General features: G+C 45.9%; 1 protein-coding gene across 1 annotated transcript in view; it reads right to left on the minus strand.

The window, feature by feature from the left end:
• The window catches only part of LOC108633367 (phosphatidate cytidylyltransferase, mitochondrial), a 47,552-nt gene that overhangs the window by 13,181 nt on the left and 9,704 nt on the right, over positions 1–24,667 (minus strand). The window contains exons 4-5 of the mRNA XM_018038410.1: positions 19,743–19,893; positions 5,305–5,450 (exon numbers count right to left, since the gene is read on the minus strand). Of these exons, the coding sequence (XP_017893899.1) occupies positions 5,305–5,450; positions 19,743–19,893 (297 nt within the window). The remainder of the gene's footprint in view (positions 1–5,304; positions 5,451–19,742; positions 19,894–24,667) is intronic.

A 24,667-nucleotide genomic window follows, 5' to 3' on the forward strand; every position in this document is an offset into this window, starting at 1 on the left:
TCAACAGATCTGTTGGAATATCAATTCAAACAATTATTCTGGAAAGCAGAACAAAAAAACTAAAGAAACAGGAATGAGGGGGAAAAAAAATAACCAGACAAGGAGGTCCAACAACTGATAGGAATTCTAGAAAAAAAATGAAGACAATGGATCTGAAGGAACGGTAGAAGAGAATTTCGTTACAGAAATGAAAAAATGATTTCCTAGAACTGAACATCGTGCATTTCCAGAACAGAGTCACGAAGTGCCAGAATAACGTGTAAAAACCAGGGGAATTTCCTGAAGGCTCAATGGCGAGCACACTTCCACTGCAGGGGCACAGGTTCCATCCCTGGTCAGGGAACCAAGATCCCGCAAGACTCGTGGTGTGGCCGAACGAAACACAAATAGCAACAATGATGAAAAAGCATACACAAGGCAAAAGCAAATCATCATGAAATTTGAGAATACTGGAAAAAAAGGAAAAAATACTAAGTAGTATCAGAGAGATAAAAAGATCACATCCAAAGAACAGGCAATCTGAATACTGCTGGACCTTTCTGTTTTAATATGTTGGCTGTGCCCCTGAGCATGTGGGACCCTAGTTCCCCAACCAGGGGTCAAATCCAGGTAGGGTCAAATCTCTGCATTGCAAGGTGGATTTTTAACCAGGGGACCACCAGGGAAGTCCCTGTTGGACTTTTTAGTGCAACAGAAGAAACTAGAAGAAATAAAGCCATGACTTAAAAAACTTCTGAGGGAAAATTACTTCCAGCCTAGAATCTGATGTCTAACCTAAACCCATCCATCAGTTTAAGAGTAGAATTTCCAGATGTACAGGATCTCAAAAATTTTACCTCTTTCACAAGTACACATTTTAGTACTTAAAAATATAAACTGTGAAAGAGGAAAAATTCAAGAAAACCAAAAATTAGCAAAAGGAGAGGGGAAGAAATTCTTAGGTGAGGAGGAAACAAAGCTGCGGAGAAGAGCTGTGCAGCGTGTCTAGAAAGCAGCCAGTCATGAAAGGAACTGGGGACACAGGACTCCAGGAAGAATGTCCCCAGGAAAAGCAAGAAACAGAGAAAACACCTGATATGTTTGTCTACAATGTAAGATGTTTCATAGATTCGTAGGAGAGTTTGAGGGTGAATTAGTTACACGTATGTACAAAATACAAGACCTTCTAGAACCAACATCAAAAGAAGATGTCCTTTCCATCATAGGGGACTGGAATGTAAAAGTAGAAAGGCAGGAGACAGCTGGAGTAACAGGCAAGTTTGGCCTTGGAGCACAAAATGAAGCAGGGCAAAGGCTAACAGAGTTTTGCCAAAGAACACACTGGTCATAGCAAACACCATCTTCCAACAAAACAAGAGACGACTCTACACATGGACATCACCAGACCATCAATACTGAAGTCATGTGGATTATATTCTTTGTAGCCAAAGATGAAGAAGCTCTATACAGTCAGCAAACACAAGATCTGGAGCTGACTATAGCTCAGATCATCAGCTCCTTACTGCAAAATTCAGACTTAAATTGAAGAAAGTAGGGAAAACCACTAGGCCATTCAGGTATGACCTAAATCAAATCCTTTTATGATTATACAGTGGAAGTGAGAAATAGATTTAAGGGACTAGATCTGGTAGACAGAGTGCCTGAAGAACTATGCACAGAGGTCAGTAACATTGTACAGGAGGTGGTGACCAAGACCATCCCCAAGAAAAATAAATGCAACAAAGCAAAATGGTTCTCTGAGGAGGGCTCACAAATAGCTGAGAAAAGAAGAGAAGCGAAAGGCAAAAGACAAAGGGAAAGATACACCCATCTGAATGCAGGGTTCCGAGGAACAGCAAGAAGAGGTAAGAAAGCCTGCCTCAGGGATCAGGGCAGAGAAACAGGAAAACAGAGTGGGAAAGACTAGAGAGCTCCTCGAGAAAATCAGAGAGACCAAGGGGACATTTCATGCGAAGATGGGCACAATAAAGGACAGAAATGGTAAGGAACTAGAAGAAGCAGAGAGATTAAGAAGAGGTGGCAGGAATGCATGGAAGAACTGTATAAGAAAGGTTTTAATGACCCAGATAACCCAGACCATGGTGTGGTCACTCACCTAGAGCCAGACATCCTGGATGTGAAGTCAAGTGGGCCTTAGGACGCATTATAACAAACAAAGCTAGTGTAGGTGATGAAATTTCAGCTGAGCTATTTCAAATCCTAAAAGGTGATGCTGGTAAAGTGCTGCACTCAATATGCCAGCAAATTTGGAAAACTCAGAAGTGGCCACAGGACTGGAAAAGGTCAGTTTTCATTCCAATCCCAAAGAAAGGCAACACCAAAGAATGCTCAAACTATCACACAATTGTACTCATTTCACACACTAGCAAAGTAATGCTCAAAATTCTCCAAGTGAGGCTTCAACAGTACCTGAACCAAGAACTCCCAGCTGTTCAAGCTGCATTTAGAAAAAGAAGAGGAGCCAGATATCAAATTGTCAACATCTGTTGGAGCATAGAAAAAGCAAGAGAATTCCAGAAAAACATCTACTTCTGCTCCATTGATGACACTAAAGCCTTTGACTGTATGGATCACAACAAACTATGGAAAATTCTTAAACAGATGGTAATACCAGACCACCTTACCTGCCTCTTGAGAAATCTGTATGCAGGTCAAGAAGCAACAGTTAGAACCAGACATGAACCAATGGATTGGTTCAAAACTGGGAAAGGAGTATGTCAAGGCTGTATATTGTCACCCTGCTTATTTAACTTATATGCAGAGTACATCATGAGAAACGCTGGGCTGGATGAAGTACAAGCTGGAATCAAGACTTCTGGGAGAAATATCAATAACCTCAGATATACAGATGACACCACCCTTATGGCAGAAAGGAAAGAGGAACTAAAGTGCCTCTTGATGAAAGTGAAAGAGGAGAGTGAAAAAGCTGGGTTAAAATTCAACATTCAAAACACTAAGATCATGGCATCCCATCCCATCACTTTCTGGTAAATAGGGAAAAAATGGAAACAGTGACAGACTTTATTTTCCTGGGCTCCAAAATCACTGCAGATGGTGACTGCAGCCATGAAACTGAAAGATGCTTGCTCCTTGGAAGAAAAGCTATGACAAACTAGACAGCGTATTAAAAAGCAGAGACATTACTTTGCTGACAAAGGTCCGTCTAGTCAAAGCTATGGCTTTTTCAGTAGTCATGTAGAGATATGAGAGTGTGACCATAGAGAAGGCTGAGCACTGAAGAACTGATGCTTTTGAGCTGTGGTGCTGGCAAAGACTCTTCAGAGTCCCCTGGACTGCAAGGAGATTAAACTAGTCCATCCTAAAGGAAATCAGTCCTGAATATTCACTGGAAGGACTGATGCTGAAGCTAGAGCTTTAATACTTTCATCATGCGATGCGAAGAGCCGGGTCATTGGAATAGACTCTGATGCTGGGAAAGACTGAGGGCAGGAAGAGAAGGGGGTTGCAGAGGATGAGATGGTTGGATGGCATCATTGACTAAATGCATGTGAGTTTGAGTAAATTCAAGGAAACTCAAAGAGTGAAGGGCAGGGAAACCTGGAGTGCTGCAGTCCATGGGGTCGCAAAGAGTCAGACATGACTTAGCAACTGAACAGCAACATAGAAATCAAGAAAGACAGAAAAAATGGACTGATTAACTCCAAGAAAAACAAAGTTGTACTGGAAACTAAATTTCACAGTAGTATATCTCAGCAGTGAAAAAAGCCAGTTGTCCTAATAAGGTAAATATTGACTATTAAACTATATAATAATTATGTATACATGCATGTCAGTCACTTCAGTTGTGTCCAACTCTTTTCAATTCCATGGACGATAGCTGTCTAGGCTCCTCTGTCCATGGGATTCTCCAGGGAAGAGTACTGGAGTGGGTGGCCATGCCCTCCTGCAGGGGATGTTCCTGATCCAGGGCTTGAACTCGGGTCTCCTGCATTGCAGGTAGCTGGATTCATTTTCCCAGAAGAACCATCCGGAAAGTCCATGGAATAACTATATATGGAGCATAGGTGAGTGGTGGTGGGGAGAGACAGGGAAAGAGATAAGAGCATGAAAGTGTGTGTGTGTGGATGGAGTGCATAAGAGTAAAAAATCCTCACGTTCCATAAAACGAAAACAAAAAAAGTACAAGACTTTTTAAAAAAATCAAGAAATAACAGTCAAATCATATTACTTGTAAATAAGGAAGTAAACACCAGAAGAATCAGTGAAGGAGATGAAAGCAGTTGCTCTGGGAAGTAGCACAGACAAGTAGGAAGCTGTGCAGCATGGAACTGCTGTTTTTTGTTCAGAACCTTGGGGTATCACCTGGTTTTTAAAGTGTGCAGGCATCACTTTGAGAAAAGTAAAAATTAAAAACAAAAAACCTCAATCTAAAGCAAACATGGCAAAATCTGTTAAACTGAGTGGTGGGTTTTTTGGGCATTCATGGTATTCTCCAATGTTACATTCAAAATAATTCCTAGTTTTTAAAGTTGCCTTTCAGTTCTAGAAATACCATTAATTTGTTATTCAACATGATATTAATTGCTCATATTATTTGGAAAAGAAAAGCATTAAAAAAGTAGAATGGTGTTATCTTAAAGATAAAAAACTGTGAATCTTCTGGTTAAAAAAATCTTAAATCCAAGTTACATTTCTCAAAGGAGGGGCTCTTCTTTATTTTCAAAAAGCTTAGTATTTTTTTGAAAAATGCCTTGAAAGAAAGTTTTGTCTGCTATGTCAAAAGAAAAGTCCCAAGACACAATACATATAACAAGTGGGGGAAAAACAAGCTTCAGAATAACATATATGAATACATTTCTGTAAAATAAAACCAAATGAAAAAGACCAAGCCACTTCCTACATGTCTATACATGTACAAATACAGAAGTGCATGCAATGAGATCGGGAAGCAAACACACCAACCTGTAATGAGACTACCTCTGGGAGGCAGGTGGGTTTGGAGGCGAAGAGAATGTAATTTCAGAGTTCGCTTCTAATTGTTTTTGATTAGTGATTAATATGTGCAGCAAGAAGTTCAAATGGCAAAAAAGTTACACACAGTGAAGACCGGCCCCCGCCCGGCCTCATGCCAGCCCCGGCCCCTTCTCCAGAGACAGCCTCCTGTCTGTCACTCGTTTCTTATGTGACCTTTTAGCCTTATTTCAAACACACAGAGAACACATTTACACACAAAACATACTTTCTATGAATACGTTACTACACTGGTCATACTGCTCACCCGACTTTTCCCCTAAACAGGCTCCTGCCTCAGGACGGACCCGTGATGTCCCACCAACCGCTCACCTCCAGGCTGCCCTGCTGGGCCTTATACACCACCTGGGGGCTCTCCTGCAGAATGCTGCTGTACAGCTCCCGGAAGTGGGCCATGTTGGGCTTCACGATATTCAACACTTTTGCCTTATCCTCTCCAACCACCATCCGAAAGTCACCTGGTTAAAACAAGCACAAAACCAGTTTTGCACGCAACTTCAGTCTGCCCTGTGGACTGCGGGCCCCCAAGTGACCTGTGAACCGCAGCCCCCCAGCGGACACTGCACCAGGTCAGCCTGGCAGGGTCTCTCACTCGAAACACTGGCTTTTTCACCTTCAAGACGCGAACACAGCATCCAGGAATGCAGGCACTTGTTTGGGGGGAAATAGAGCCTCTCAAACCACAAAGCCCTTTAGCCAGTTAAAATATACCGAAGTACAGAAGGCAGTCACCCTGACAGTTACTATGCACTTGTTTTTCCAACGCAGAAGCTTCTCTATTTATAAACTTTCATCTTGTTAACAAAACTCTGCCTGTGACCAGAGACGGGGGTTGTGTGTATCTCGTCCTTGGTGCTGCTCACTCAGCTTGGCCCTGCCTGCTGCATGTGTATGAGGGCTTTTGAGGCACTCTGTGAATATAAATAACCTTATTATATTTGACAAGGACACAGATTACATTTAGGATGAACTTTAAAGCAGATGTAACTTTAAAAAGTTGCAAGTGGTGAACTGCTGATCTAGAGAAGCAAGAGGCAACGAGGCCTCCTCCTGGGGACAGACGTGCTGATGGCCACCCTCCTGAGGAGCTCATTCCGCTCATGATTATTCCACTGCTGGGCCATCTTGGCGTTCTCCGTCCAGCCCGTCACCACCAGTCTGCTATCCAGTGGGCCAGAACCACCGCAGACCCTACAGCCAGTCACCCGAGGACAAGCCCCGACCACTGAGAGGCCAGCAGCCACAGGCAGCTCCTGGGCCAGAGTGCAGCCCCGCCTATGCGCATGCCCAGAAGCCAGCCCCGCCTATGCGCATGCCCAGAAGCCAGCCCCGCCTATGCGCATGCCCAGAAGCCAGGCCGGCCCCAACAGAAGGGTCCATCTCGCCCATACAGGGGGCACCCCTGGAGTAGGGAGTCCTGGTGAGCGAAGGGGCATGCTGCTGGGCCCACAGGGCAGCTCCGACAGGAGGCCATAATTGTTGGAAAAATTATCAGATACCCAACAGTCAGTATGTACCTCAGTGAGGAATAAAATACCCTGGATTTTTAAGCTTCAAAGGACCAACACGCACTGCAATTTAGTAGAAAGCGTGTGGGGCCGACAAGCTTTGGAAAAGATTCACAGGCAGCCTCTGGAACCTGACCTCTGTGAGATGAGGTGGGGACTGGTTAGGGCAGTGAGCTCGAGTGAGTCCTGTCCTCTCACTGCCCTAATGAGCTGCTCAAACACAGACGACAGCGTTTTCTGTTTGTTTACACAATTACACACGAGGATGACTGCTAGTGAGAGGGTAGAGAAACTGGTTCTCTCACATAATGCTCTTGACTTCGTACACTGCTACAGTCCTTCTGGAAGCAGCTTCATCTCTGGAGAGTGAGCCCCAAGCCCCAAACCCAAACAGAGACCAGGAGGTGAAGCTCGCTGAGGATCTGGGTCATCGTCCTACCTCGTTTGCCCACATGGCCGTCCCCTCAGGTGGGCACTGCCGCCTCCCCACGTGGCAAGAAAGGACAGGGACACGGGGACGACAGAACCGGCCTGAGGTCTCCCAGGAAGCCAGTGAACACCCTCCACACACGAGTCTTCACTGAAGCACGATTTCAGTTCAGTTCAGTCTCTCAGTTGTGTCCGACTCCTTGCGACCCCACGAATCACAGCACGTCAGGCCTCCCTGTCCATCACCAACTCTCAGAGTCCACCCAAACTCACGTCCATCGAGTCGGTGATGCCATCCAGCCATCTCATCTTCTGTCGTCCACTTCTCCTCCTGCCCCCAATCCCTCCCAGCATCAGGGTCTTTTCCTGTGAGTCAGCTCTTCGCATAAGGTGGCCGAAGTCTTGGAGTTTCAGCTTCAGCATCTGTCCTTCCAATGAATACCCAGGCCTGATCTCCTTCAGAATGGGCTGGTTGGATCTCCTTGCAGTCCAAGGGACTCTCAAGAGTCTTCTCCAACACCACAGTTCAAAAGCATCAATTCTTCGGCACTCAGCTTTCTTCACAGTCCAACTCTCCCATCCATATATGACCACAGGAAAAACCATAGCCTTGACTAGACGGACCTTTGTTGGCAAAGTAATGTCTCTGCCTTTTAATATGCAATTTACAACACTGAAATCCTGGCAGCAACCAAATGCCCCTCAACAGGGGAACAGTGCACCCACACCAACCACAGACCATGGACCACCCACACTGACCACCAACCACCCACACCGACCACAGACCAGGGCATACCCACACCAACTGCGGACCACCGCACCGACCACAGACTGGGGCGCACCTACACCAACCATGGACCACCCACACTGACCACGGACTGGGGCGCACCTGCACCAACAACAGACCACCCACACCGACTGTGGACCACCCATACCGACCAGAGACCGGGGTGTACCTGTACTGACCGTGGACCACCCACACCAACCACGGACCAGGGCACGCCCACACCAACCACCGGCCAGGGCGCACCCGCACCGACCCCAGATTGGGGCATACCCACACCAATCACGAACCGGGGTGCACCCACACAGACGGTGGATTGAGGCTGACCCGCACAGACGGTGGATCACCCACACCAACCACGGATTGGGGCACACCCACACCGACCATGGACCACCCACACCGACCAGGGACTGGGGCACACCTGCACCGACCGTGGACCCAGGGTGCACCCACACCAACTGTGGACCAGGGTGCGCCCACACCGACCATGGACCAGGGCTCACCCACTAAGAGTTACAGGAGCCACACACTGAGATGGAAAATGACCACAGAATAATGTGCAGCTGAGAAGCTAGGACACAAAAGTACCAAAAGGAAACAACTTTGTAAAAAAACAAGATAAAAGACTACTTTTAAATGGTTATGTTTGCTCTAATAAGAGACACATTTACTGCGGGCTCTTTAAAGGCATGTGCTCCACATCTGCTGTCTCATTTAAGGCTGCCAAGCCTGACAAGGAAGGTGCTGATTATCCTCAATCTCATGGACGAGGACAAGGAGCAACCATCTGCCCAAGGCCCGGCTACCTCTCAGGATCAGGGCAGCGACATTTCAGGTGCTAACTTCACTTCCCTCTGTAATTCTCCCCTGTAATTTCTCCCCTTTCCCTCACTTCTGTAATGCTGGCTCACTACCTCTAGCGTTCTGAAGTAAGTTCACAGATGCACAGACATGCTGTCCTAGCAAATGTGAATGGAGAGGCAGTTGGGTTGACTTTCAATTGTGTATATACCCTCATGCTTTCATGCAGAGCCTATAAATATTTTCTACTTCTCCCTGAAGGGATAAAATGTCATCAAACTCTGAGTCTCACACAGCTGGCTCAGAACTGAAGGATCAGTCTGCACCACTGTCGAGTTCTAAATATTTATGCCACCTCCTCACCTCCTGTACATTTAACAAACAAAAGCTCTTACATTTTAGACGGTAACTTTCTGAGAGAGGGAGTATATTTTACCAAAATTTAAAGGCAGATGATCCAAATCCTCCCCAAACAACTCCCAGCCACGATGACAGGAGCTAGGAAACATTAAGGACTTTCTGCGAACAGGGACCAAAGCGTATTTGTCCCTGTGACCCCGGCTCCTTGCCCGCTGCCTGGTACATGAAGGCAGATCCATAAATGTCTGCTGAATTAGATTTCTCCAACTGCTGTGCAGCAAAACTGGCTCAGCCACGGGGAACAGCAAGCAAATGGGCTTATCACCCGCTGCTTCAGAACAAAATGAATAAAATTGTGGACACAGCATGAACCAGCATCTGATCCTAAGAATCAATTTTTCTTACCTCCGCAGATATGCTCACAACAAAACACAGGGATTGAGGGAAAACTGACTGCTGACTTGTATTTTATGGGAGTTTAACTCTTAACTGCCCAAGCCAGAGAACAGCCTGTCTAATGCAATGGCTAGACAAAAGGGTAATCTCTCTTGACCTGAAGTAAGACAAATTCAGAGGCTTGTAGACCATTTGGAGCTGACCTGCTCTGTGATTCCAGCACATCCTCCGCAGTCAGGGACCTTATTAGGAACATAAGGGTATGAGTGGAAAGGCCCTGCTCTCAGGTCAGCCATGTCCCTGGGTGGCTGGGGGTGAGTTACTCAACCTTTCTCAATCAGCTTCCTTCTCTGCAACAGTCACACTAACCTCATAAGACTGCCTTTAGGTTTCAGTGATTAAGGTATCAGAGGATGCTCTGTCCACAGTGAGGCAGACATTACTGCTGTCATGATGTGTATATGGGAGGGGCAGGGCAGAGGGTGCAGGAAGCCCTGGGTTTCTATGACACTGGCAGGCTAACTTTCCCTCTTAGACGACCTGTCATACTCCTGTCATCTCAGTTCAATAAATAGCTGGGTGGCTTCTAAGTGCCAGGAGCTGTGTTGGACTCAGGGCATACAAAGATACAGACTCTGCCTCAAGCAGCAAGTGACATGAAAACAGCATTTCAGAGCAGGTTACTGCCCAGGACTCCTGATGTGGAAGTGGTCAGGAACAGGAGCTCAAACTGGAAGTTGACATGTGCAACATAGTATTTATTTTAAACAGGTTTTTTTTTTTTGAGATATAATTCACATACCATATAATTCTTACATAAAGCACATAATTTTGTTGTTGTTGTTTTTTTTAGTGTATTTACAGGGTTATGCAACCATCTAACTTTAGACCATTTCAGCCTCCCTAAAAGAAACCCTCTACCTCCAGCAGTCACTTTCCTTCCCTGCTTCCACCCTCAGCCCCACACAGAGACTAATTCACTGTCTCTATATATAGATTTTCTTATTCTGAACACTTTATATGAACTGCACAATACAGGGTCTCTTAAGTTCATCATGTTGGAGCACCTGTCAGTACTTATTCCTGTTTATGGCTGAATAATATTCCACGGGGTGGATGTACCACATTTTATATATCCGTCTCTCAGTTGATGGGCATCTGGGTGGCTCTTACTTTGGGGCCTTTTTTTTTTAACGAATAACCCTGCCCTGAACATTTGCATAAGAGTTTTTGTGTGGATATATATTTTCATTTCTCTTGGGTAGGTACCCAGGAGTAGAATTGCTGGGTCACATAGTTGCTTTAAGTTTAATATTTTGAGAAGCTGCCAAACTGTTTTTTCCAAAGTGGCTATATTATTTACATTCCTTCAGCAATATATGCAGGTCAATTTCTTCACAGCTTTATCAACACCTGTTCTCATGTATATTTTGATCATAGGCTTTGGGTGTGAACTGGGGTCTAATGACAAATGCTGCTGAGCAACTTTTCATGTGTTTATCTGCTATTTGTATGTAAAGTGGGCTTCCCTGGTAGCTCAGTTGGTAAAGAATGTGCCTGCAATGCAGGAGACCCTAGTTTGATTCCTGGGTCAGGAAGATCCACTGGAGAAGGGATGGGCTACCCACTCTAGTATTCCTGGGCTTCCCTTGTGGCTCAGTTGGTAAAGAATCTGCCTGCAATGCAGGAGACCTGGGTTCATTCGATCCCTGGGATGGGATGATCCCCTGGAGAAGAGAAAGGCTACCCACTCCAGTATTCTGGCCTGGAGAATTCCATTGACGGCAGAGTCCATAGGGTTGCAAAGAAACGATGAATGATGCTGAGCACCTTTTCATGTGCTTATTTGCTATTTGTATACTTCCTCTCAAAAAATTGTCTATTCAAATCCTTTGCCCATTTCTATATCGGGTTACTTGTCTTTTTACTGTGTTCTAAGAATTCTTTAAACATTCCAGACACAAGTTCCTTATCAGATAAATGATTTGCAAGTATTTCATTTCATAGGCTGTCTTTTCACTTTCTTGACAGTTTTGTTTGCAGCATAGAAGTTTCAATTTTTACATAGTCCCATTTATTTACTTCTTTTGTTGCTTTTGGTATATATTTAAGAAAACACTGTATAACTCAAACTGACTGTTCTAAAAGTCTTACGGTTTTAGCTCTTACATCCATGATCTGTGTGTGTGTCCTCAGTCACGTCTGACTCTTTGCAGCCCCAGAGGCTATAGCCCGTCAGGCTCCTCTGCAGAATGGAATTTTCCAGGCAAGAGTACTGGAGTGTGGTGCCATCTCCTGCTCCAGGGGGCCTTCCCGACCCAGGATCGAACCCATGTCTCTTGCATCTCCTACACTGGCAGGTGGATTCGTTACCACTAGTGACTCCTGGGAAGACCCATCCGTGATCTATTTTGAGTTAATTTTGTGTAGGGTGTGTTAGGGGTCCAACTTCATTCTTTTGCATGTGGAAAAAATAATTATTATTTCAACAAAGATGACTAAGGCAGTATTTCTAGGAGGTAGCCTAACACACCATTCAAAATACATCCTCAAAAATATCTCCATGGCTGCAGAAACTATATCATCACTAAACTAACTCACACATGGAAGAGAATGAGGTAAGAACAAATAGCTGATGCACTGGTGCTATACATTTGAATCATATGTAAATTTTTCTCTTGCACACTTTAGAGAACACAAAATAGAGAGTTGTAGGAAGCATCAGGTTTACAATACTGATTCAGGAAGGAACCAGTACCACAACCATCCATCCATCCACCCATTCCCTAAGTGTTTACTGAGCACCTAGTATCTGTCAGGTACCACTATAATCGCTGAAGGAGAGTGAACAACGCAAGAAAATAGGTCAGCCTTCCGCATCCTAGCGGTGGAACAAAGACCAGAGACAAGAAACCCAACAAATAAACAGTACCTCAGAAGGTGGAAAGTGCAAAGAAGGAAACACAAGCAGAGGGAGATGGCCAGGAATGGGGAGGGGACCCAAGAGGCCCTATAGTGCCTACCACAGTCCCCGGTGTGAGCCAGGCAGGGCACACTCTGCAGGACAGGGAAGGGGAGGAGCGAGGATCCTGGACCAGAGCGCCTGTGTTCATCCGCACGCTGGACTAGAAGCTGCAGGGCCCAGCACGAGCTCACTCCTGCTCTGGCCTTCGGGATCTTCAAACACAGTGCAATATGGAGCGGCAGTACAGCGGGTTCATGAGTTTCCAGGATTAGATGAGTTAACACGTGTAAAGCACTTAGAACACTACCAGCCACACGGTAAGAAACCCGGAGATGTTAGACACAGTTGCTGATTGAAACCCATTCAGGAGCGCGGCATGCTCAGAAACCAGCTAGTGACCGAGTAAAGAAGCGTTCCGAGCGAAGCTTCAGCAAGCGCTCAGGCTTGCCAAGCCTGCAGAAATCTGTTTCCAAATGACTGCGAGAGTCACTCCCAACATGCACGTCACCCAGGCACACTGCTGGCGAGGGCACGGAGGTGTGACTGTCATGGAAGAAATCGCAGGCGCTCTGGCCCCAGAGGAAACGTCTCTCTACTGGCTTTCACCAGGATCCAGAAATGGGGATGTCCACTCGCATGTAGAGGGCTGGCACTCATTCCTAATTTTTTTTCTCTAAGAATCACTCAGCTCGCACCTCCTCACTGCTTTGTCTTGTTCCTAGAAGTAGCTGAGCCTGCATTCAGACAGTTTGGCACCGAAAGAAACCATTCTCTCTCTTGCACACGTCAGCAGTTGAAGGGGTTTTTCGTTCCTCAAGGACGGTGAAGGACCAAGTGCCTCTACCTGACTTAAGTCCTCTGCTAACTCTGTGAACACGCAAGCAGTTTAGTGGTTAGTATATCAGACAACATAATCCCAGTTTGGCGAACGTGTCCAAGGAAGTTAGTATCCCCCTTTGCTCTCTTCCCTACCAAACAGATTTGGCAGACGTGAGCCACAGTCATGTCATCAGTAAGATAACGGCAGATGAGAGCAGCCTGAGTGTCCACCAGCCACTGAAGCACTGGGGGATCAGGGTGTCTCGGCCTGAGGCAGACCTCTGCAGCCAGCAACGACACACAGGAACAGTGATAAATGAGGAAAGGGGTCATTTTCTGAGCGCCAACCATCAGTGAGCTGTGATGCTGGGGCTTTTATACATATTATCTCATGGAAAATCTTTTTATGAAATAGTTACTTCCCCTTTACAAAGGAGAAAACGGGCTCGGAAAGGTTCCAGCACCTCCACGAGGCTAGTGTTCAAACTCAGGTCTGACTGCAGCCTCGCCTTTCTGTCTACAGCAAGTGGCTGTGTTGTGTGTGTGTTAGTCGCTCAGTCGTGTCTGACTCCTTGTGACCCCAAGGACTGTAGCCTGACAGACTCTTCTGTCCATGGAATTCTCCAGGCAAGAATACTAGAGTAGATTGCTATTTCCTCCTCCAGGGGATCTTCCCGACCCCAGGATCAAACCCAGGTCTCCCACACTGCAGGCAGATTCTTTACCATCTGAGCCACCAGGGAAGCCCTCTGTTAAGACAAGCAAACATGGATCTAGAATAACGCAGGACGACACTTACTGAGCATTTACGATGTGCCAGGCACATGTGATTTAATTTACATGTATGATTTAATTTCATCCGTATAAAATCTCCTTTAGAGAGAAAGAAACTGAGTCACAGGGAGATAAGAAACCTGCCCCAAGACAGAAGGTTAATTAAGGTTAAAGCTGAGGTGAACCTCGGAATCTGACTGCAGAGCCCCAGCTTATAAACTCTGTACTAATGCTGCCTTCCATGAAGTGACATAATGATTAAAAAAAGCGAAGTACTAAATAGAATGGGCTTCCTGGGTGGCTCAGTGGTAAAGAATCCACCTGCCAATGCATACGTGGGTTCGATCCCTGGGTCAGGAAGATCCCCTGGAGAAGGAAATGGAACCCACTCCAGTATTCTTGCCTGGGAAATCCCATGGACAGAGGAGCCTGGTGGGCTACAGTCTGTGGGGTCACAAAGAGTCAGACACAACTTAGTGACTAAATGGAACACCCAGCTGAGCAGCTGTTTCCATGTGAGGCTGTCGCAGTCCTGAGGCCCTGCCTGAGTGCTCACTGCTGTCCAGACTGGCTGTGCTCTGTCCATCCACCCACACATGTGGAGGGGCCTGCCATGCACCACAGGGCGGGGGGGTTTCTGGAGGCGACCCAACACCGGCCCGGTCCCAACCGTCCTCCCTGCAGGCCCCTCTGCCTGGTCAGCTCTCCCAGGGCTCTCCTCATGGATGCTCAGACGCTGGTGCTCAGGTCCCATCTCAGGAGAGGCTGTCTCTGGTTGCACCAAAGTGACGCCTGCCCCCCTCCCCTGTTCTGTGCTGCCCTGTGTCTGCCGTCTGGCTTTTCAACTGCAGAGAAAGCCGCTCGAGGGCCGGGACCGTGCCTGCCTTACCCCCAGAGCTTAGAAGGGCGTCCAGCAGAGGGAACTCTCGTGATTAGGTGCTGAGGGAAAAAACATTCTCATTCTCAGTCTTTCTCCCTCCTGCACACTGCTGGCAAAATTATCTTTCCACAACCACAAATCCTGGCCCAACCTGCAATGCCAGAAAACTTCTGCGGCTCTTAGTTATCAAATTCCCATCTGCTCACTTTGTCTTCAACACCCTGCCCAACCCGGGTCTAACCTCTTCTCCAAAACACCAGAGAGGCAGTGAATTTCAGTGGTTAAGAATGAGGGCTAACATGGAACTCTGTCAATGTTATGGGACCGCCTGGGTGGGAGGGGAGTTTGGGGGAGGATGGAAACATGTATATCGCTGAGTTGCTCTGCTGTTCACCTGAAACTACTGCAGCATGTTAATCAGCTATATACCAACACAAAATAAAAAGTTAAAAAAAGAGCGTGGACCAAGATTCCAGCTCTAGCACCGACTAATCTATGAGATAACTGACCTGAGACAGATCTGGGCCTTGGTTTTCTCATCTGTTAAATGGTGCGATAATATAGCACCCTATCAAAGGGTTGTGTGTGAGGATGAAATGAGCTATTAGATCAAAAGTACCGAGAGTCATTCCTGACATACGACACAGAATGTGACTTTCTCCTGCCACCAGCATGGGCCTCCGTCACATCCATCTGCTCCTCCCTCCCTGAATGGGACACGCACTTACACACCCCTGCCTTTTCCACCTGGGCTGTTTTGAAGTCTGCCACTGACTCACTATGACTACATATGTTTGTTATAATGTGAAGCTCCTTAGAGCAGACATCGCACCCTTAATTCTTTATAAGGTATGGGACGCTGATTCACTTGATAAATGTTAAACCAGGGATCATCACCTAAAACTAGTCATTAGTTTGTCCTTTCACAAGAGTGTGAAAGGTGGCCCTTTAAAAGTTCATTCGGTTTCCTTTTCTGTTTACTTAAATGCTGACTTCTAAGAATAACTGAAGGATTAGAGGGCTTTCTCCTCCCCAGTTCTGCAGGCTCCCGTCTCCCACCCACTCCTTTCTCACCATCACTTATAATGATAATGCCATAAATACTGACCCTGGGGCAGTTAAAGTGATCCTCAAATACTACACAGAACACAGGGATTATTATTATTACTGCTAGTAATACTGACGGATCTTGCCTCCACCAGCAATTACTGGCAGGAACTTGTCCAGTGACACGGAGACAACTGTTTTCTCTGTGTCCCCAAGACTCCGCCAGGGAGAAACGGCCTTTGCACATTAGGGACAACATGTCAGCTCTCTCAACTGAAAACAGGTGTAAAATAGATGTCCAACTTGTAAATAAAAATGAGGTTGGTGAGTAATTTGAAATCTGGAATATTCCAAGGACTTGGGAGGTTTGGGTGGTTTCCAGAAGGGATTAGAATCTGATCAATTCAAGGATACTGGGTTCTCAGAAGCCTACGAAAGGCAGGTAAAAGAGCTGGTCTTTCAACACATCACCTGGGGCAAGTCTCACATCTACAGAAGACACCTGCCTGCAGGGTCTAGATACCTCCCCACCTGCACCATCCCAGTCTAGTTCCATCATATCACAGGCTGGTTAACCATTAATTACACTGTTTCTGGCTTACCAACAACCATCATATATTATGATGTTTCAATGGGAAAATATATTCCCAATCTAAACAACTGACTTACAGAACACTTTTTGGAAAAGGTCTTATCCACAAGGTAGGGATCACACAGAGTGGGAATCAGCCCTCTCTGGGGAGAATTTGTAAAGCATCGTGTCCTAAGTGTTGCAGGAAAAAGCAGCCAGCCTTTTTGAAATGAGTAATGTAGGCTACTTGGCCAAAGTTGCAGACCCAAGGCTGATTAAGCAATAACAAATATAACAGCTAGAAAACAGGATGAGGTGAGATGAAGAATGGGAGTGAGCAGAGGCCGAGGGGCTGGGGTCAGACACAGCAGGGTGTGAGACTTGGCTCTGGGAAGCAACCCACTTGTCGGTCGGCTCTTCCCCAACATCACTGGGCCGGCTCGTAGACACTGTCCCCTGCCTCGGAGGGCCTTCCTGAACCACCCACTGAGAAACAGCCTCGCCCTCAGCCTGCAGTGTTCCCTCTCCCCGCGGCACTCACCGCTGTCGGAAACTGCCTACTGCTCCTTTACTGTCAGTCTCTCCCTAAAAGAACATGACCTCCCCAAGGAGTTGCACTCGTATCTCGCGTGCGAGCACACACCCGGCCTAGTGCAGTGTGTGGCACAGGGAGACACAGGACGCACGCACGTCTGCTGAGCAGACAGGGCGGCACTATGAGGATCCGTGATGGAATAAAGGGGTAAGTGCTCCATCCACCTACCTACGCATCTACCCACCCACCCATGTACCGACCTACGGATGATGGAACAGCATCGCTATACAGCAGCTGTTAATGAATATTCTAGAAGAAGCAGAACAGAGGATGATTCTGCTATCAATCAGCAAGTGTTTACTGAACAACTGGAGAAACCAGGAGCATATGACATGGTCCTTTCAGGCGGTGGAACAAAAGTCAGCTCAAGATTGACAGCAGCTTGAATGCTTACTTAAAGTCTGTAAATAAATGTCCTCAGTCAGTGTTTGGAATTTATAGAGAACTCCTAGATCATGACATTAAAAGAGCTTGCTCCTTGGAAGGAAAGCTATGACAAACCTAGACAGTGTAAAAAGCAGAGACATCACTTTGCTGACAAAGGTCCGTCTAGTCAAGGCTATGGTTTTTCCAGTAGTCACGTATGGATGTGAGAGTTGGACCATAAAGAAAGCTGAGCACTTAAGAATTGATGCTTTCGAACTATGGTGTTGGAGAAGATTCTTGAGAGTCCTTTGGACTGCAAGGAGATCAAACCAGTCAATCCTAAAGGAAATCAGTCCTGAATATTCATTGGAATGACTGATGCTAAAGCTGAAACTCCAATACTTTGGCCCTTTGATGAGAACTGCTGACTCACTGGAAAAGACCCTGATGCTGGGAAAGACTGAGGGCAGTAGAGGAAGGGGGCGACAGAGGATGAGATGGTTGGATGGCATCACTGACTCAATGGACATGAGCCTGAGCAAGCTCCGGGAGATGGTGAAGGACAGGGGAGCCTGGCGTGCTGCAGTCCACAGGGTCGCAAAGGGTTGGACATGCCTGAGCAACTGAGCAGCAGCAGCAGCCTGCAGTCCGCCTGACACAAAGCTGATGCTGACGACGTGCTCAGAGTCGACGACGTGCTCAGAGCCGAAGACGGCTCTGCACCTTCTCCCACAAAGTTGACTGAAGGCTCAGGTCCACCTCTCCTCACAGGGGAGCGGGGTGGGGGAGGCACCCAGACAGAGGCCCCCTCCCCACATGTTCCTCCTGGACGCAGCCCCACCATGCTGGCCCCTTGGCCTTTGCTGACAAGCAGGGAGGCTGCCGTGAGATGCTGGAAGCAACCGAGACCAAGGCTATTTCACCTGCCTTCTCACCCGTGCTGCATGACAGCTGTGGTCACACACACATATTTTGGGAACAAGACTGAAGAGCAAGACCTTTCGCGTCTCTGTGAGCACGGTGTCTCCATGAAATCTTATCTGTACAGGGATTCAGAGAATGAGTCAGCTGCCTCTGCAGTATTTGAGCATAGAGTTCTCTGACTCATACTTAGAAGTTGGGAAAGAGGGATATTTAAGATAGTGGTTTTCAAACTACAGTTTAAAAGACAGACTACTTTTCTGAAAATGGAGTTATACACAAATTCTTAACACGTTAAACAGATCGCTGGGGGTGCTCCTGGGGCCAAGGCTACAGTGAGGGGTCAGGCTCTGCCCTCTCGGCCTCCCCCTCCCCGATACCTCTGAGGAGCACAGCTGGCTTAAGGGGAAAGGAAGTTAATATTTAGATAAATAAATAGATGAATGGAGAACGAGGGAGAAAGGTTTCCTTAATATGAGGAAAGGTGGAGTGGCCAAGTCACCACTTTGCTCCCATCATAGTAAAGACTGTTTCCAGCAAGAATCATCAGTGGAAATTCACCCTCGGAGGGAAAGTTTGGTAAGAAATAGGATACTGGCCTGACCTCCAAATGTCTCCCCAGTTTGCTTAGACGGGAGAAAACACTGCTTATCCTCAGGGCACCAACATCACTGGTCTGCAGACTGCAAATATGTGAGCGTCATAAGAGACAAAGGGAGGCTGAGGAAACATTACAAATTAAAGGATCAAAGAGATGGCATCTAAATACATTATGCGATCCCTGACGGGATCATGTACTTGAGGGTAAAATATTAGGAAGGGCACTATTGGGACAACCGACAACATTAGAAATGAAGCTCATCAGTTTGATAGAAGTGACGCATCGTTGCTATTTGGCGCCTGCACTGTGGTTCTGCGAGAGGGTGCCCTGTTCTTAGGAAACACACACGGAAGTAATGGGCCTGAATGGGATGCAGCACGTGTGCCCGACTCCCTGACAGCTCAGAAGAACACGCATCATGCGGCGTATTACGTGCAGAGAGGGAGCAGTGGTTCTCAAAGTGGGGTCCCTGGAGGAGCATCCGCATCACCAGGAACAGGAGAGAAATACAGACTTTGGGGCCCGGCTCCAGACCTCCCAAATCGGCTGTCTTGTCTGTCTGACAGGCCCTCCAGGGGTTTCTGCTGTCAACTTCTGAACATCACTGATACAGAGAGGATGATAAAATGTGTTGTAAGTCGTTTCTGGGGAAAGGGCATGGCTTTCTGGATGATTACTGAAACTTACCTGTACTCTGAAAGTGTTTCAAAATAAAAATTAACAATAACAACAACAGAGGGTTAGCCCATGTAGAGATGTGAAAAGGAAGAGACCCTGGGGGCAAGGAGGCAGATCGCAGGGCTCCTGCAGAGGCCTTCACAGAGGTGCTGGGACCAGAGCCTCTGTTGCCAGCGAGGGGCGGGGGGTCGGGTCGCTCGGTCTTCCAGCAACAAATCTCCTCCCGGCAGGAAGTGCAGCATGAAACCCTCTAACCTGAGTAGGAGAGCCCGGCGATCTCTATAAACAGGTCTTCTTCAGAAAAGCTTTCAGGGAGCATGAGGAAAGCCGCAGTCACAGCACTCTTCAGGTTTTGATCCAGGGCCGAGCGGAGGGCCACATCCTCATTCATCGCCACGATCTTCACCTGGAAAAGCAGGACGTTCAGAAGAAGACTTCTGAAGTGGGGCACTGCCCAACCTGGGTGTTACTACACGCACTGGAGCTGTCCAAAACCCTCAGCCCTGAAGATACTGCAGTGTTAGGCCAGTTGACATGGAATAGTCACTAACCTAATTCTGGAGTCTCCTGTTTTAAGCCCAAATCAGAGAACTCATGACATACGAAAGAAAACAAAATAAATATTTTTCTAAATGAGGAAACCACATGAGTTTTGAAAAAGTTAGTACAAAATGAAATAAATGACCTTTGAGAAATTGATAATTTTATTTTTTAATCTCTTTGTTCTTCATTTAATTTTATGGTAGACAAAGGCATTTTACTTCTTTATTGAGAACTCATCCCTGTTCTTATCTAACCTGAGCAGGCCATGCTGTATTTTGAACTGATTTGAACCTACCAGTAGTCATGTATGGATGTGAGAGTTGGACTGTAAAGAAGGCTGAGCGCCGAAGAATTGATGCTTTTGAACTGTGGTGTTGGAAAAGACTCTTGAGAGTCCCTTGGACTGCAGGGAGATCCAACCAGTCCATTCTAAAGGAAATCAGCCCTGGGATTTCTTTGGAAGGAATGATGCTAAAGCTGAAACTCCAGAACTTTGGCTACCTCATGTGAACAGTTGACTCACTGGAAAAGACTCTGATGCTGGGAGGGACTGGGGGCAGGAGGAGAAGGGGATGACAGAAGATGAGATGGCTGGATGGCATCACTGACTCGATGGACGTGAGTCTGAGTGAACTCCGGGAGTTGGTGATGGACAGGGAGGCCTGGCATGCTGCAATTCATGGGGTCGCAAAGAGTCGGACACGACTGAGCGACTAAACTGAACTGAACTGAACTGAAGGCATAAGGAAAGCTAGCTAGCTAGAAGAAACTGCTGTCTTTGACGTTCCCCGCCCATCAGGACGCAAACTGCTCCAGTGTGTCTGACTGGGTGTAAAGGCTGCACTGCAGTCAACAGCTTGTGCTCAAGCCCTGTCTCTGCCTCTCACTGCCTCTGTGACTATGGGTACTATTCTTTACCAGTAAAATGGGATTCATAACTGAACCAGGCTTACGAGGTTGCTGGGAAGATTCAGTGAGAGCCCGCAGCTGAACCCACAGCTGAAGGGAGCTTCCCTATGTGTCTCCTGGTGCACAGAGCTCGCGCTTCTCTGAGCTGGGGCTTCTCACCTTTATGAGATCAGAGTCTCCTGCAGGGCTTGTTCGAACACCCATTATTAGGCCCATCCCCAGAGACTCTGACTCGGCAGGCCGCGGTACATTTCTGCCAGGTTCCCAGGTGACGCTGATGCTGCTCCAGGGGCCGCATGTGAGCACACTGCTCTAAGGCACGAGCTTAGATCCAGAACTGCCACGTTGCTCTTTGTAGCAACTGTGGCAGTGTGCACTCCCAAGGCGATTGTGGACCATCATGCTGCTTCTGACTGACTTTCTAAGCAAGCAGTGGGTCTAGAAATCCCTTCTGAGGACACTCATGTATCTGAAATGCAGCTGCCATCTCTGAACCATTTAGTGCTATAAGCAAACTCTCCTCGTGTTCCAGAAAGTAGGGTTTAGACTGCCTTTCATTAAGACACAAACAGTATGACAAACTCCAAATTAAAATTGTATTAGATGGCAAGGAAAGACAGGAATGATGTACATCCCAAAGTATAGTTTCTTCTCTGTTTTTTCATTAATTGTGAAAAGCAGTATTAGAAAACAACTATTTTATAAATCAGGCTTAAGAACCTGATTGAAGAAAGATTGAAGGTAGGAGGAGAAAGGGACGACAGAGGATGAGATGGTTGGATGGCATCACCGACTCGATGGACATGAGTTTGAGCAAGCTCTGGGAGTCGGTGATGGACAGGGAAGCCTGGTGTGCTGCAGTCCATGGGATGCAGAGTCGGACACGACTGAGCGACTGAACTGAAGAACCTGAATTCTACCTTTTACCTTTTGTCCCTTTTTTAAATGGAATATTTACAACATACAAAGCTTCATATGGTATGTAAGCTATTTAATTCCATATGCCTCCTCCTTCCTTATAATTACAAGGACTTAATGGCCCTGAATTAAGCCTTGGAGCACTTTGGTGAGTTTGGAATTACCACAAACATCTGCAGAAAGTCAAAGCAAGGAGCAGTCCAAGAGCATGGCCTGCCCAAGGTTGCATAATGAGCTGATGGCAAAGACCAGGGTAACACCCTTGTACCTGGCAAAGCCAGCTCTGAGTATTCAGACATACCCTCACCCATTCTGTCCTGCTTAACTTTTAATCTTGGAAGATGATTAAGACAAAATTGAAGGTCCTACAATAACTCCTCTGTCTAGTCCTTGAGTAGCTTTCCCAAGCCTCACACTTCATATGGAATTGGGGATCTAGGAGGGCAGCCTCCTCATCTCACTAATGGGGAGACTGAGACCCAGAGGGTTAAAAGAGCTCCCCTCAAGGAACAGGCAGCACCCCAGACCAGGACCTGTCCAGAGAGCCTGTGAAGCCTCTTTATTATTTCCTACTCTTCATCCTCATTCACCAGGTCCTGCTCAATAATTCTTCACCCTCTTTTTTTTTTTTTTTTTGCAGGGGAGTGAGGAGGTGAACTTTCACAGAAACTCAATGAAAACAGAAGCTATTTTGAGATACTAACGAATCAAAGGTGCAAAGGAAAGAGTAAGTTTGGGAAAATTTTTCCTATTTGATGAAAAATACTCCTGTTCTCTAAGAAAGTTTCTACTTAGGTGTTTCTTTTTTTTAAAGGCAGTCTGTTTGCTACTTAAGCTTAAGAGAATGAAAATAAAAGCATCCTAACTCAAAGGAAAAACATGAGTTCAGGACACTCTGCTCATCTGGTTTTCCAGAGGAAGGTGAACCAGGAGCGTGTCTTGGCAGCACTGTTCCTTGCTGTTCAGAGTGAAAAGCTAGTGAACTCTTGGGACACTGCCAGAGAGGCCCCGGAAGAAAAGGGAAGCCCTCAGATTTGTGAATAGCTGTCTGTATCTTACTGGGATTGCCCCGACCTGAACCACAGATCGACCGTCAGCACTACTGCCAAGGGGAATATCCTCACTGGAGAGAGAGGAGGCGTAACACTCGAAGGGACTTTCAAAAGCCCAACTGGAGAGATTTGTGAGTACCTTTCAAGACAGAAAAAAGGACAAAGTCACACATGGTCTCCTCTATAATAGTCACATGGAGACGAGCTTGAATTGCAAAGAGTGAAGTTATAGTCACAAAGAACACAGCCCTCCCTCCCGTTCAAACACTCGACCATTAATCCAGCGACACTTCCCATTGCAGCTTTCTGTTCCAAATGAACAGAAAGGCTGATTTTTCTAAATGGACTCGCTTGAGGACCAAAAAGAAACAGTAGACATTTGAGCTGGATTTTTAAAAAAACCAACCTTATTATCTACCTACTGGACTGTAGGCACTTGAGACTAGAAATGTGGTTGTCTTTTTTTTTTAAATTCTCCTGGCATACACAGAGAAAAAACTTAGAGGTCTTTTGAATAAGTAAATGAATGGCTCAATCTTTCATTTCAAAGGCTAGAGGCCCAAAGATTTGCTCTCAGCCAGGCAGAGCCAAGACTAGCGAGCCAGGCCTTCCAAGTCTCATTCAGGGACGTTTTCTACCACTGGGGGAGGTTTTCTACTACAAAAAGTAAGTCAATGAAGTTACAATATGGTGATGCTTGCAAACTGTGAATATACTAAAAAAACCACTGAGTCATACACTTTTTTAAAGGGTTGAAGTGTGTGTGATTATATCTCAATAAAGCTATTATAAAAAAAAAGCTATATGACTAGCAAATAAAAGAAAAAAATATATTGAAATGAATACATTAAAATAAATTAAAATTCCTTTAACAGGGTGGCAAAATACCATTGTTTGTCAATGTGAATACTTTAAATATTTACGGCAAATTATCCATACACTAAAAAAAAAACCCATGAAATACAAAAATTCAACTTACATTAAATAAATTAGAGGAATAAATACTAAAATAACTTTAGACTTCTTTGGCCTAAAGACTGGCTACAACGAGATTCTATTAACTACTTTACGTGTTTCTCGACTTGGAAAATGGCTTGGTCGATAACGCAAACTCACAGTCTCACTAGAAGTAACACCGGGCTGTCTCCTCAATGATGAGGTAAGGTAACTGTAAAGTATAACAGAAATGTAACTTGTATTCAATTTTTTCCAGAAATGTCCATCTTTTTAAGCAAAGTACTCCTCTATATTCTTTCCTATTTTCTTAATAATAAACTTTATCTTTTAAAGTAGGTTTAAGTTCACAGCAAAGCTAAATGAGAAGCACAGAAGAGTTCCCATATGCCCTCTGCATATTCCTTTTAAAGACTTAAACTGCTAGTGATTGAGAAATCCTATCCCATTTGTAACATGGAGGATAATTTTAGAGCTTCAGACAACATAATTTAATGTAATTCCTTTTAAGACGCATGAAACCAAAAAATTCACACTCATTCTCACAATTCTTTCTTAAGATATTCACCCATTATTTTAGTCCAAAGGCTTCCAACTCTTTCTTTTTATCAGATTGGTTCCTTTGGTTAATATTTGCTGCCACCTAGAGGTTAAAAAAAAAATCTGTATTTGGCTTAGACCGTAAAGAAGCTGCCTGCAAGAGTCCCAGGTTTGATCCCTGGGCTGGGAAGATCTCCTGGAGAAGGGAATGACTATCCACTCCAGTATTCTTGCCTGGAGAATTCCATGAACAGAGAAGCCTGG

This window comes from Capra hircus, chromosome 22 (assembly GCF_001704415.2).
Source record: "Capra hircus breed San Clemente chromosome 22, ASM170441v1, whole genome shotgun sequence".
NCBI classification, from domain to species: Eukaryota; Metazoa; Chordata; class Mammalia; order Artiodactyla; family Bovidae; genus Capra; species Capra hircus.